This window comes from Salvelinus alpinus, chromosome 8, assembly GCF_045679555.1.
Source record: "Salvelinus alpinus chromosome 8, SLU_Salpinus.1, whole genome shotgun sequence".
In the NCBI taxonomy this organism is placed as follows: domain Eukaryota; kingdom Metazoa; phylum Chordata; class Actinopteri; order Salmoniformes; family Salmonidae; genus Salvelinus; species Salvelinus alpinus.
The window spans coordinates 64,445,575-64,459,216 of NC_092093.1; the positions used below are offsets into that span (position 1 = coordinate 64,445,575).

General features: G+C 42.3%; 2 protein-coding genes across 2 annotated transcripts in view; both read right to left on the reverse strand.

The window, feature by feature from the left end:
- Positions 1-3,781, reverse strand: part of cops9 (COP9 signalosome subunit 9) — a 6,775-nt gene extending 2,994 nt beyond the window's left edge. Inside the window, exons 1-2 of the mRNA XM_071414611.1 lie at positions 3,278-3,781; positions 2,757-2,829 (exon numbers count right to left, since the gene is read on the reverse strand). Coding sequence (XP_071270712.1) covers positions 2,757-2,829; positions 3,278-3,340 — 136 coding nt within the window. The 5' untranslated portion in view covers positions 3,341-3,781. The remainder of the gene's footprint in view (positions 1-2,756; positions 2,830-3,277) is intronic.
- A 5,789-nt stretch (positions 3,782-9,570) lies between these two features.
- On the reverse strand, positions 9,571-11,549 carry otos (otospiralin). Its single transcript, XM_071414612.1, has 4 exons — positions 11,361-11,549; positions 10,910-10,978; positions 10,240-10,266; positions 9,571-10,093 (listed from the first exon to the last, which is right to left on the reverse strand). Exons 2-4 carry the CDS (start codon positions 10,968-10,970, stop codon positions 9,906-9,908), a joined length of 276 nt encoding a protein of 91 aa, XP_071270713.1. The 5' UTR covers positions 10,971-10,978; positions 11,361-11,549; the 3' UTR covers positions 9,571-9,905.
- Positions 11,550-13,642: the final 2,093 nt, after the last annotated feature.

Sequence of the window (13,642 nt, forward strand, 5' to 3'; positions counted from 1 at the left end):
ACAGAACTCTGACTAAACCTGTTGAACGGGGCTTAGAACCGATTTTATTTGGATTATTCAGGTTCATCAGCAATTGTTTGGATTTACACAATCAGTGTATGTTGTCATGTCACTAAGGTCTACCTACACCTGTTGTGTGACAAATAATATTTGATTTTCGAAAAATGTTGTCTTTTTTTATATATATATACAGTTGAAGTCGGAAGTTTACATACACTTAGGTTGGAGTAATTTTTCAACCACTCCACAAATTTCTTGTTAACAAACTATAGTTTTGGCAAGTCAGTTAGGACATCTACTTTGTGCATGACAAGTAATTTTTCCAACAATTGTTTACAGACAGATTATTTCACTTAATCACAATTCCAGTGGGTCAGAAGTTTACATCAAATCAAATTTATTTATATAGCCCTTCGTACATCAGCTGATATCTCAAAGTGCTGTACAGAAACCAAGCCTAAAACCCCAAACAGCAAGCAATGCAGGTGTAGAAGCACGGTGGCTAGGAAAAACTCCCTAGAATACACTAAATTGACTGTGCCTTTAAACAGCTTGGAAAATTCCAGAAAATGATGTCATGGCATTAGAACCTTCTAATAGGCTAATTTACATCATATGAGTCAATTGGAGGTGTACCTGTGGATGTATTTCAAGGCCAACCTTCAAACTCAGTGCCTCTTTGCTTGACATCATGGGAAAATCAAAAGAAATCAGCCAAGACCTCAAAAAAGAAATTGTAGACCTCCACAAGTCTGGTTCATCCTTGGGAGCAATTTCCAAACGCCTGAAGGTACCACGTTCATCTGTACAAAAAATAGTATGCAAGTACAAACACCATGGGACCACGCAGCCATCATACCGCTCAGGAAGGAGACATGTTCTGTCTCCTAGAGATGCGAAAATCGCACCAAAGTAAAATCAATGTCAGAACAACTGCAAAGGACCTTGTGAAGATGCTGGAGGAAACAGGTACACAAGTATCTATAACCTGAAAGGCCACTCAGCAAGGAAGAAGCCACTGCTCCAAAACCACAATAAATAAGCCAGACTACGGTTTGCAACTGCACATGGGGACAAACATCGTACTTTTTGGAGAAATGTCCTCTGGTCTGATGAAACAAAAATAGAACTGTTTGGCCATAATGACCATCGTTATGTTTGGAGGGAAAAGGTTGGATGCTTGCCAGCCGAAGAACACCATCCGTGAAGCACGGGTGTGGCAGGCTGGCAGCATCAAGTTGTGGGGGTGCTTTGCTGCAGGAGGGACTGGTGCACTTCACAAAATAGATGGCATCATGAGGGGGGGAAATGATGTGGATATATTGAAGCAGCATCTCAAGACATCAGTCAGGAAGTTAAAACTTGGTAGCGAATGGGTCTTCCAAATGGACAATGACCCCAAGCATACTTCCAAAGTTGTGGCAAAATGACTTAAGGACAACAAAGTCAAGGTATTGGAGTGGCCATCACAAAGCCCTGACCTCAATCCTATAGAACATTTGTGGGCAGAACTGAAAAAGCGTGTGCGAGAAAGGAGACCTACAAGCCTGACTCAGTTACACCAGCTCTGTCAGGAGGAATGGGACAGAATTCACCCAACTTATTGTGGGAAGCTTGTGGAAGGCTACCCGAAATGTTTGACCCAAGTTAAACAATTTAAAGGCAGTGCTACCAAATACTAATTGAGTGTATGTAAACTTCTGAACCACTGGGAATGTGATGAAAAAAAAAAAAGCTGAAATAAATCATTCTCTACTATTATTCTGACATTTCACATTTTTAAAATAAAGTGGTGATCCAAACTGACCTAAGACAGGGAATTTTTACTAGGATTAAATGTCAGGAATTGTCAAAAACTGAGTTTAAATTCATTTGGCTGAGGTGTATGTAAACTTCTGATTTCAACTGTGTGTATCTACACATAGGGTGACGAGCACTTTTGCATGACCGAAACGAGAAGATCTCTCCGTAAAAACTTCCAAATGAGATCGGGGTGAAATTGTGCTATATAATTGTGCTATTGGCTATGTCATAGCTCATTTGTAAATGATAAATATTGATCCATTACTAGCTCAAACACTTAATATGCAAAAAAGACAAGTTAATGTGGGTGATGGTGATTTCAGAACCAAAGTGGGGACAAAAAACGAATCTGATAGTGGGGTGGTAGATGCCTAGTCTCCCTTATGACTCAGCTCAGGTGCCTACATAGTACATGCACCATAGACATAGATAATTTACACACACACACACACACACACACACACACACACACACACACACACACACACACACACACACACACACACACACACACACACACACACACACACACACACACACACACTCTATCAGCAGCAGATTTTAATTTAGAATGGGAAATTAATGTGTATCTTTCCTGTATCGTATAGGAGCCCATGTATCTAGATATGTATCGAACCGTCTTGAAAGGGAAAGATGCACATCCCTACACAGAACACTTTTATTAGACCCCTCCATAGTCCCATAGATCCTTGACATAGCCTCTACACAGTCTATTCGACAGGATTTCCAGCCATTCCAATTATTTGATCTATTCCAGCAGCAATACACCTGATTCAACTGGTCATCAGCACTCTATTAGATTAAATAAGGAATTCTAGTATTGGAATATAACAAATAAGTGTAATGACTGGAGTAACTCAAGAATAGGTTTGAGAAAAACGGGTCTATTCTAGCCTCCTGCGCTGCCTACCGTGTTAGTGTGTGTATCTCACCGTTAAAGAAGTCTGAGTGCACTGCTTTCTCATTTGCTGCCAGGTCCATGAGCAGACCGCTGCTGCCCCCTGCCTGAAGAACACACAAGTGTGCGCACACACAGGTACAGTTTCATAATGTTAGCCATTTATCAACGTACATAAAACACATGAGTTCAACAAGAAAAGTACAATAAATCAAAGACAGTTCGTTCAGTCTACAGACAAAAGGGTAACCGTGTAACTAGCTAACGTTAGGTTAAAAACAACTAACGTTATATGTGCTAACGCTACAGCTACACAACATTCTAGCCTCTGACAAAATGCAGATATATGCCTAACCTTCTAAACATAGCTAGCTAGCTAACGTTAGTAGTAGCAAGTTCCCAACAACTGTGTGTTGAACAAGATGACTGGATAACAGCGGGCGTTCTTTGTATCCGAGTCACTTACTGTAGGTGGCTAGATTACCGTTGGAGTTAACATGGTAACGTTAGCTAGTTATGTCGGTGATTCTTTCGTGTAACCTGATGATTACTAACCTCGTCTAGATCCACATAAGGCCCGGCGCCTTCAGGGAACATCTCGTCCACCGCTGGTTTCATGATAGTTTCTGTCTTTGACAAGTTACCGTAATGAATATTAACGTTAGCTACCTAGCTGTTTTCTGTCAACGTGAACAAAACAAACCGGACCCTTCTTCTTCTATGATATATGGCGGTCCGAAAACAACCGTTGTAGGTGCATGCCGCCACCTACTGTGCTGAAGTGTGTGGTCCCATCTCTTCTGCCACACAACTATCAAAATGGCTCTGATCTTACATTTGGCCACACCACTACCCAGTGGAACATTAATATCAATTATATCTTGTTTCAAAGCGCTTTAACTATCTGGTCTACAACTTAATTCCCTTCCACAACCGAATGTGCTGGGACCCAGCAGAATCTCACTACTACACCTAGTCTCTCAATTCTATATAATAACATTAATGCCTCCAATAGTAGGTCACTCCTATTAGATTTACCAGATGATAAACTATTCACTGCTGACATGGAATTTGAGCATACTCACTTCTTCTTTAAGGTTGGTGTATTGCCGCCACCTACTGTACAGGGTAGCGAAACAAAAATAACATCATACAAAATGTAACATAAATAAATAATCCCACTCCTTCAGTCACAATTCAAAACACATCCATACACAGGCTCAGGGGCCTGTGAGGACGAAGCATTAATTGACAGGATAACTTGTAATGCCTCAGCAGCACTCACAATGATGGCTATTTTCTCAGATTTTCTGTTTGCGCTGTGCGGTTGAAAACCAATGCAATAAATGCAACAAAGTCCACCTTAGCATGCAGGATGTCAGTATCCCTCTAGTGTCTCCACACCTACTAACATTATTTCTTCAACTTCACTCCTTTCTTCCACTCTTCTCACTGCCTCCGAATAGGAGACATTCTGGACAGGCCTTATTCTTGCCACCTCTGTCTCCTTCACCCGAACAGGACACTTCAGGAATTTGGGTGCATGTTCACTACCACAATTGCAGCATTTAGATTCAACTGGCATATGATACTCCTCCCGTCTACATACACTTTACACATGCATGGGTTTGGTCACATAGGCTCTCACAGGGTCTCTCACAGTGGTGGAAAACGTACTCAAATGTCATACTTGAGAAAAAGTAAAGATACCTTAATAGAAAATGACTAAAGTCAAAGTCAAAGTAAATGAAATTGCTAAAATATACTTAAGTATCAAAAGTAAAAGTATTAATAGTCTCAAATTCCTTATATTATGCAAACCAGACGGCATAATTTGTATTGCATGTGTAACAGATGTATAATGTACTCTCCATGCGTTGTTTTCTCAAAAGAAATCACTTCGGCCAGTGGTCCCAGTTGAGTATCATTTATTTCTGTTGTTAAATGGGAAACAGCACGTTAGTTGTGAAGGGCTTAACAGTATTGATGGCTGTCGATGGCAAAATCTGTAGCATGAAGTTAACTGTGTTAGCAGTGGCTTATGTGACCATGACATCGGTGTATGCTAGCTAACACACTTATTTACAGCAATCATATGCCAAAGCACATCCCAGAAAGACCCTCAATCCCTAACAGGTACCATATACCCACACATGTATAAATCAGTAACGTACAGAAAACTTGTACACATTGTAAAATAGAAAATAGAAAACAGTATTCAGAACGTGACCTAACCCTTGCATCACATTTTCCTACCGGGAAGACCTGATGTTCGCGATCTCCCCCTATCTGCAAGCGGGGCCAATCACAACACACCTTGTTGTAATCAGAGTTGAACTAACCAATAAGAATGCTTGAACATTAAATACACATTTCTTTAGAGGCAAGTGGAAACATAACCAACCCTGTTACACATGTTTTATTGACACACACCAACACTCAGACATTAATTTACAATTTAAGTATTTGTGTTTAGGTAGTCCGCCAGATCAGAGGCAGTAGGGATAACAAGGGATGTTCTCTTTATAAGTGTGTGAATTAGACCATTTTCCTGTCAAAAGGTAACGAGTACTTTTGTGTTTCAGGGAAAATGTATGGAGTAAAAAGTACATTATTTTCTTTAGGAATGTAATGAAGTAAAAGTTGTCAAAAATATAAATAGTAAAGTATAGATACCCCAAAAAACGACTTAAGTTATACTTTAAAGTAATTTTACTTAAGTACTTTACACCACTGGTATGTCATAAAACCCAAATACACATGAGAAGGCAGAGACTCTTCTTCAGAAAACAACAGAATGGATGGAGTGGGCTTCCTCGCTTCATCCACCATGCGGGTCAGTCGGTGTGCACCAACCACTTGATCCAATTCTTCACGTATATCCTTTGCATTCACTTCATGCGGCACCTCAGATAACACCCTTCATAGGCGCCCTGCTTCGAAGATCCACACATTCCAATCTGATATTTTCTTGAGGCCACTTCTTGTTACTCTCACCAACACCACCTTACCCAATTCATCCGCCATTTTTATAGAGACTACAAACGGATCTCCCAGGTAACTCCATCGATCCAAAACCCTTACTCCGACCAATTTTATTTTTTAAACTAGGCTTGGATTTACAGGATTCCACTACTACTTTACTTCTCTAATTTCCTTTTGTATTTGCCACTATATTCCAATTCTTCTCATCTCCACTCGACACGCCATCTGATTCAAACAGAACATCTGCTTCCGCCATCTTCCAACGACAAGTTCCCGACAATCAGCCTCCCCATCAAAGTTTCCCCTAGCATAGATCAACGCCACTTCTTATTCTTCTTTAAATTTGCATACACCGCCACCTACTGTACTGGAGTGTGAGGTGGGTCACGGCCTCCCCATTCATCTATTTCTCTTATCTAGCCCTGGGTTTCCGTCTATATTCTGGAGTGTGAATTCATTACACTTTGTGACACAAAAAGGGAAGGGGAAAAGGGAATAAAAATGGCCCTATCAACTACACCCATTAAAACCTCACCACTATTCCACTACTTGGCCCTATCTGATCCTACACCAGCCCGGCAGCCTGAGAGGACGGGACGCTATCGTTCAGCACACCTTGTAACTCTTCTGCAGTAAAATCTCGTACACCCAAGAACTTCTCTGCAGCTGCCACCACATCTATTTTCTGTGATTTACGTTCCATTTCTGCATTAAGGTTGATAACCTTTGGCTATGAATGCTAAGAAACCAACCTTACTGAAGAAGCACATTATTCCTATCACTCTCTATTGGCCTCGGCCTACTCACAGCCTCTTAGGATCCTCGCCCTGGACCCATCTTCCTCTACTACTCCCTTCTTTCTTTTCTCTCCAAAACTCTTGAACGTGCCGTCCTTGGCCAGCTCTCCTGCTATCTCTCTCAGAATGACCTTCTTGATCCAAATCAGTCAGGTTTCAAGACTAGTCATTCAACTGAGACTGCTCTTCTCTGTGTCACGGAGGCGCTCCGCACTGCTAAAGCTAACTCTCTCTCCTCTGCTCTCATCCTTCTAGACCTATCGGCTGCCTTTGATACTGTGAACCATCAGATCCTCCTCTCCACCCTCTCCGAGTTGGGCATCTCCGGCGCGGCCCACGCTTGGATTGCGTCCTACCTGACAGGTCGCTCCTACCAGGTGGCGTGGCGAGAATCTGTCTCCGCACCACGTGCTCTCACCACTGGTGTCCCCCAGGGCTCTGTTCTAGGCCCTCTCCTATTCTCGCTATACACCAAGTCACTTGGCTCTGTCATATCCTCACATGGTCTCTCCTATCATTGCTATGCAGACGACACACAATTAATCTTCTCCTTTCCCCCTTCTGATAACCAGGTGGCGAATCGCATCTCTGCATGTCTGGCAGATATATCAGTGTGGATGACGGATCACCACCTCAAGCTGAACCTCGACAAGACGGAGCTGCTCTTCCTCCCGGGGAAGGACTGCCCGTTCCATGATCTTGCCATCACGCTTGACAACTCCATTGTGTCCTCCTCCCAGAGCGCTAAGAACCTTGGCGTGATCCTGGACAACACCCTGTCGTTCTCAACCAACATCAAGGCGGTGACCCGTTCCTGTAGGTTCATGCTCTACAACATTCGCAGAGTACGACCCTGCCTCACACAGGAAGCGGCGCAGGTCCTAATCCAGGCACTTGTCATCTCCCGTCTGGATTACTGCAACTCGCTGTTGGCTGGGCTCCCTGCCTGTGCGATTAAACCCCTACAACTCATCCAGAACGCCGCAGCCCGTCTGGTGTTCAACCTTCCCAAGTTCTCTCACGTCACCCCGCTCCTCCGCTCTCTCCACTGGCTTCCAGTTGAAGCTCGCATCCGCTACAAGACCATGGTGCTTGCCTACGGAGCTGTGAGGGGAACGGCACCTCCGTACCTTCAGGCTCTGATCAGGCCCTACACCCAAACAAGGGCACTGCGTTCATCCACCTCTGGCCTGCTCGCCTCCCTACCTCTGAGGAAGTACAGCTCCCGCTCAGCCCAGTCAAAACTGTTCGCTGCTCTGGCACCCCAATGGTGGAACAAACTCCCCCACGACGCCAGGTCAGCGGAATCAATCACCACCTTCCGGAGACACCTGAAACCCCACCTCTTTAAGGAATACCTAGGATAGGATAAAGTAATCCTTCTAACCCCCCCCCCCCCCCCCTTAGAGTTAGATGCACTATTGTAAAGTGGTTGTTCCACTGGACATCATAAGGTGAATGCACCAACTTGTAAGTCGCTCTGGATAAGAGCGTCTGCTAAATGACTTAAATGTAAATGTAAATGTACTCTCTTCACTGCCTCAGCATACAACACGTTCTGTACAGCTCTGATCATGGCAAACTCAACCTGCCTTTCTCTCACTGGACACTTCTGATCTCCAGCACAATGGGTACCCCTACAGTTAACACACACAGATTTTTCCACCGATACTACACATTCCTTTGTCTCATGCCCTCTTGCACACTTTTCACATATAATAGGAATCTCCCACCTACACACTGCTGCAACATGACAGTAAGCACCTAAAACACCATAACGGGTTCAGGACAAAAGCTCTCACGGGATAACTGACACATCCAAACTTGACTTTCGCGGGTAAAGACTGCATCAAAACTCAGCAGGACAGACAGTGTCTTCTCTGTTTCACCACTTTCTCCACTTGGTCTGCGTCACACCAAGTGGCGGGCGTCACAGATTTTGGGAATCTTCAATTTCAGTTGATCCTCCTCAACACAACGCCACTGCAGTTATCATTCCTTTCAACAGCGCCCTGCTCCAGAGAGCAAAGCAAGTCACAGTAGACGTCTTCACGGGTCCACCTGAACCCGAATCCCCGAGACCCAACCCGGGACCTAAGTGGGTCCAAAATTCTAACTCTTCCCTCGGGTCCCGGTCAGATCCTGTTTGATTGACATCAGGTCTCGGTTCTATGTAACTACAGCTGATTGACCTGAGTGGACCTGAATGGACCCGACCTCGGCTCTGCATAGCCCATAGCATACTTATTTTACGCTGATAAGGTGAATATATTGACTTATTGAAGGCCAACAGAGAGGACCTTTAAGTCACAGTTCTTTTCCCGAGGCACGTGGTGCAGAATGCCTGCTCCCTCTGGACGGAAGAAACGCAAAAAATCCTCACGAGTCCATTTTGAGTTACTTTCACAGACTCAACCGTCCCCAACCTCTTCTCCACCCAACCTGACACCACATATGGACCATTCATTACAAACAGGTAATTCATCCTCACTCTTGTCAAGTTCCATTTCTGACCTACCAGAGTAAGTTTTTTTCTTTTTGTACTTGACGCCAATCTTCCTCACCACCGTTTGCCTCTACACCAGGGCTCTTCAGCTACCATCCTGTACGTTTTCACTCCAACCCTAATCTAGCCCACCTGATTCTAAGAATTGGCTGGTTGAGTAGCTGAATTAGGTTAGTTACATCTAGGGTTAAAGGGAAACCCTACAGGAGGGTAGCTCTCCAGGAACATGATTGGAGAGCCCTGCTCTACACTCATCTCCTTTTCTCGTAACACCACTTTTTTTTGGTAACAATATAATGGGCTCGACTGTCACAAGGAATCAACCGGTGGTTTGGGTGTAGGTAGAGATTGAAGGTTGGCTAAAATGTAGATAAAACTATGTAAAATGTGGTACAAACACCCAGGTGATGAAAGGAGTTACATACCCAGGATTGGAAACTCATAGGTAATTGTAAAATACATCTATATTTTCTGAAAATTCTACATACAAAATCCCTATTACATTTCAATCCTTGCAAGTATCCAAATTAAAGACAGTAAATTATTACAACGAGATCACATTTCTTGTCAAAATCTATTATTATTGCACATTACATTGATATAACTTTTTAGATTATAGCAGTGTTTGGAATTAATATGTTTTTTCTCATGTGTGAAATGCATTAATATATTTAATGATAGGTCCAAATACATATTTATATAACCTCATATTTTTTAAATGCATTTCAATTGACAATATGACTTATCCTTATGTTGCCCTCTTTTCCTCCCTCCCCCTCTCCTTATATTCTCCCCCTCTTTTCTCCCTTCCTGCCCCTCTCCCCACCTTCTCTCCTCCTCCCTCCATCTCATTCTCCCTCTACCCTTCCTCCCCTTCTCTCTCTCCTCTCTCTCCTCAATGTTCATGTCCCTCGTTGGTCTCATATCCCAGTGTGTCTCCCAGGTGTTGGTGAGCATAGAAGGCCCGGGCCATTTCATTGATGTGGTTGTAGGCTCCAATGGACCTGAAGTACTCTACGTAGTGCCAGAAGTCTGAGGTGGTGTAGGGCCAGTAGGGGACTGCCGGGGGCTCATCATATGGAACTACAGACACACAGACAGAAACAAATCACATCACTCACTGACTGACAACCCCAAGGAAGTCTACATAATATAATAATCATGTAGAGCCTATCAGCACATGCTACAGAAGGTCTGTGTGTTTGTGTGTGTGTGTGTGTCTATTTTACCTCCTTCAGGGGTGAAGGCTCTGGCATCTGTAAGAAGGAGAGGGGGAGAGATGGAGAGAGAAGTTTAGCATTCTGGAGCATTTCACGTATTCCACACACAAAGAAGGGATTGAGAGTTCGGAAAAATGAGCCCCTCCCTGAGGACTCTGGGATACCTGAAGAAACTTTCTTCCTTCCTCCTCAAATATTATTCCTCACTGGGTTTACTTACACACACACACACACACACACACACACACACACACACACACACACACACACACACACACACACACACACACACAGCTCTTTGTCCACATGCAGTTCTCAAAACAAACCTCTCCTTATGGATGCAGAAAGCAGTAATTCCTGAATCCACCATTAAGTCATAGTTATCTCCAGCTCTGAGTCAGTTAACTTCTAATGCTGTGTACTTATTCTAGCACTTTAATATGGATTAACTACATACAACGACACACAATATGGATTACACATATAGCACTATTTACTAATAGATTTGACATAAAATGCTTAACATCAGTCCCGGCCTAAACCCCCTAAGAGCAAGCAGAAGGTAAAATAACCGAGGGTATCCCAGAGGTTGCTGATGATTAGTAATAGTTTAAGGAAACACTGCTGTGATAGAGACTTCTATTTGCAGCCTCATTTTAATGGAGGCAGAGAGACTCACCGGTGAGCTTACAGGCGATGAGACAGAGGAAGAGAATACTAAGCTGAACCAGCAACTTCATCCTGACTTCTGAAAACACAAACACATTATTATAATTGTTTTAACCTTTATTTTAACAGGGAGTCAACACTGAGACCGAGGGTCTCATTTCCAGGTGAGCCCTGTGTACACAATACACACTGAGATACAATAAACACATTTAAAACTACACATGCATAAATACGCAAAATAAAAAAATACAATCGTAAACAACAGTTACATTTCTCAGCTACTAGGTCCTCAATCGATACTCTAAACGTCCCGAGAGGACATTGTAAACACACATATTATACACATAGCCTAGAGTTCATCGAAGAAAACCCCCCTAAACTACTAACTCTAAAATGTACATATTAATCAGAATCAAAACAACAATACCGGTTTGTAGTGAGAAGAGTCTTGTTATTTTTACCTGTGTGTGTCGTTCCAGAGGTGCTGTCTGTCTCGGGGTCCAGAAGAGTCTAAAGCTCACGGCAGGAATGAAGCAGCAGGATCCTGTTATAAGATCACACGTCCCACCCAATACACACATACACACAGCCCTTCCCACATACCCTTGTCACAACCACACTTCTTCAGTTTGAGGCCAGAGAACTAACTCATGCTGTCAGCATTATATTCATCCCATGAAGCAACCATCACCATTGTTACATAGCTTGACATTAAATCAATCAAACCACATTATAAACTAACAGGTCTCCAACTACAGTCTGTAAAGTCTATAAATATAAAATAATGTGATAGATAGATAGTAGAACTTAGATGGTACAGCTGTAGGATCTTAATTTGAGCCAGTTTGCTACAGCAGGAAAACAATCCTGCAGCAACAGGACATTAAAATTACTATGTGGATTATAATTCATGGACATTTTTGTTAGGGTTAATACATTTTTCATTAGGTCAAATCAAGTCTGAAATTTCAAAGTGAAAATGAAAATTCTAAGCAAAAAAATTGTTATCAAATTAAGATCCTACATCTGTAGGTAGCAGAGGTGGGACAAGTCATTGTTTTACAAGTCACAAGTAAGTCTCAAGTCTTAGCACTCAAGTCCCAAGTCAAGTCCCAAGTCATGACAGGCAAGTCCGAGTCAAGTCTCAAGTCAAGACCGACAAGTCCCAAGTCAAGTCTCAAGTCCTAAACTTTGAGTTTTGAGTCCTAAACAAGTCATAATGTGCTCTTCACCAAATTGAATAGCATTTCATATTTTTAACAAGAGTAATAGTTAGTATATAAAATTCACACAAATCATGAATGCTTTTAAAAATATATATACAGTATTTATTACTTTCCAAATAAACTTGATATTTCCATGGAAATACATGGGTAGCCATGAGAAAGACACATCAATGACAACAAAAACAAAATACTGTAATGCTCTCTGTCTCTCTCCAGATATACTCTAGACACATAAAACAATCCTGCCATAAAGTTACAATCATTTATTAAAAGGTACAGTACATCAAAACAACTGCTTCTGAACTTCAAGTAGGCCTACAATTTGAACACTGGCCTGAATGTCTGAGAAAAAAATACAGATCCCAAAGATGGGAGATAAAACCTGAACATGGAGACTATGTCTGTGATACATAAACAGTTTCATGTTTTCTCTTATCTCAGGGCCCTATGATGCAAAAGACCAAATTCGATAAAAGTCTGTCAAAAAAATAATTGAGTGGCGAAGCACCGCACCGTCCACCCCAGTTTTTTGTTGACTACAGCGTAGTCTTTATATCCGAAAACAATAACGTCTTTCCAAGGGCTTTGTCTGAATTCACCCGCCGACGTTCCTCTGCACTGCCACAAGGAACTTTTTCTCCGCAGGCACATTTTGATTGGCTGCTGTCCGATTCAAACTGTAATCCGTTAAATGAAGAGTTGATGCGCAGTTTTGATAATGTCATCTTTTTAATATTTGGGCTTGGGGAGGGTATCAAGTCAGTTCGAGTCAAAAAAGCTCAAGGTCAAGTTAAGTCACAAGTCATTGGTGTTAAAGTCAAAGTCGAGTTGCAAGTCTTTTTTGATTTCGTCAAATCGAGTCTAAAATCATCATATTTGTGACTCGAGTCTATGTCATGTGACTCGAGTCCACACCTCTGGTACAGTTGAAGTCGAAAGTTTACATACACTTAGGTTGGAGTCATTAAAACTCGTTTTTCAACCACTCCACACATTTCTTGTTAACAAACTCTAGTTTTAGCAAGTCGGTTAAGACATCTACAAGTAATTTTTCCAAAAATTGTTTACAGACAGATTATTTCACTTATAATTCACTGTATCAAAATTCTAGTGTGTTAGAAGTTTACATACACTAAGTTGACTGTGCCTTTAAACAACTTGGAAAATTCCAGAAAATTATGTCATGGCTTTAGAAGCTTCTGATACGCTAATTGACATCATTTGAGTCAATTGGAGGTGTACTTGTGTATGTATTTCAAGGCCTACCTTCAAACTCAGTGCCTCTTTGCTTGACATCATGGGAAAATCAAAAGAAATCAGCCAAGACCTCATAAAAACATTTGTAGACCTCCACAAGTCTGGTTCATCCTTGGGAGCAATTTCCAAACGCCTGAAGGTACCATGTTCATCTGTACAAACAATAGTACGCAAGTATAAACACCATGGGACCACACAGCCGTCATACCGCTCAGGAAGGAGACGCGTTCTGTCTCCTAGAGATGAACGTACTTTGGTGC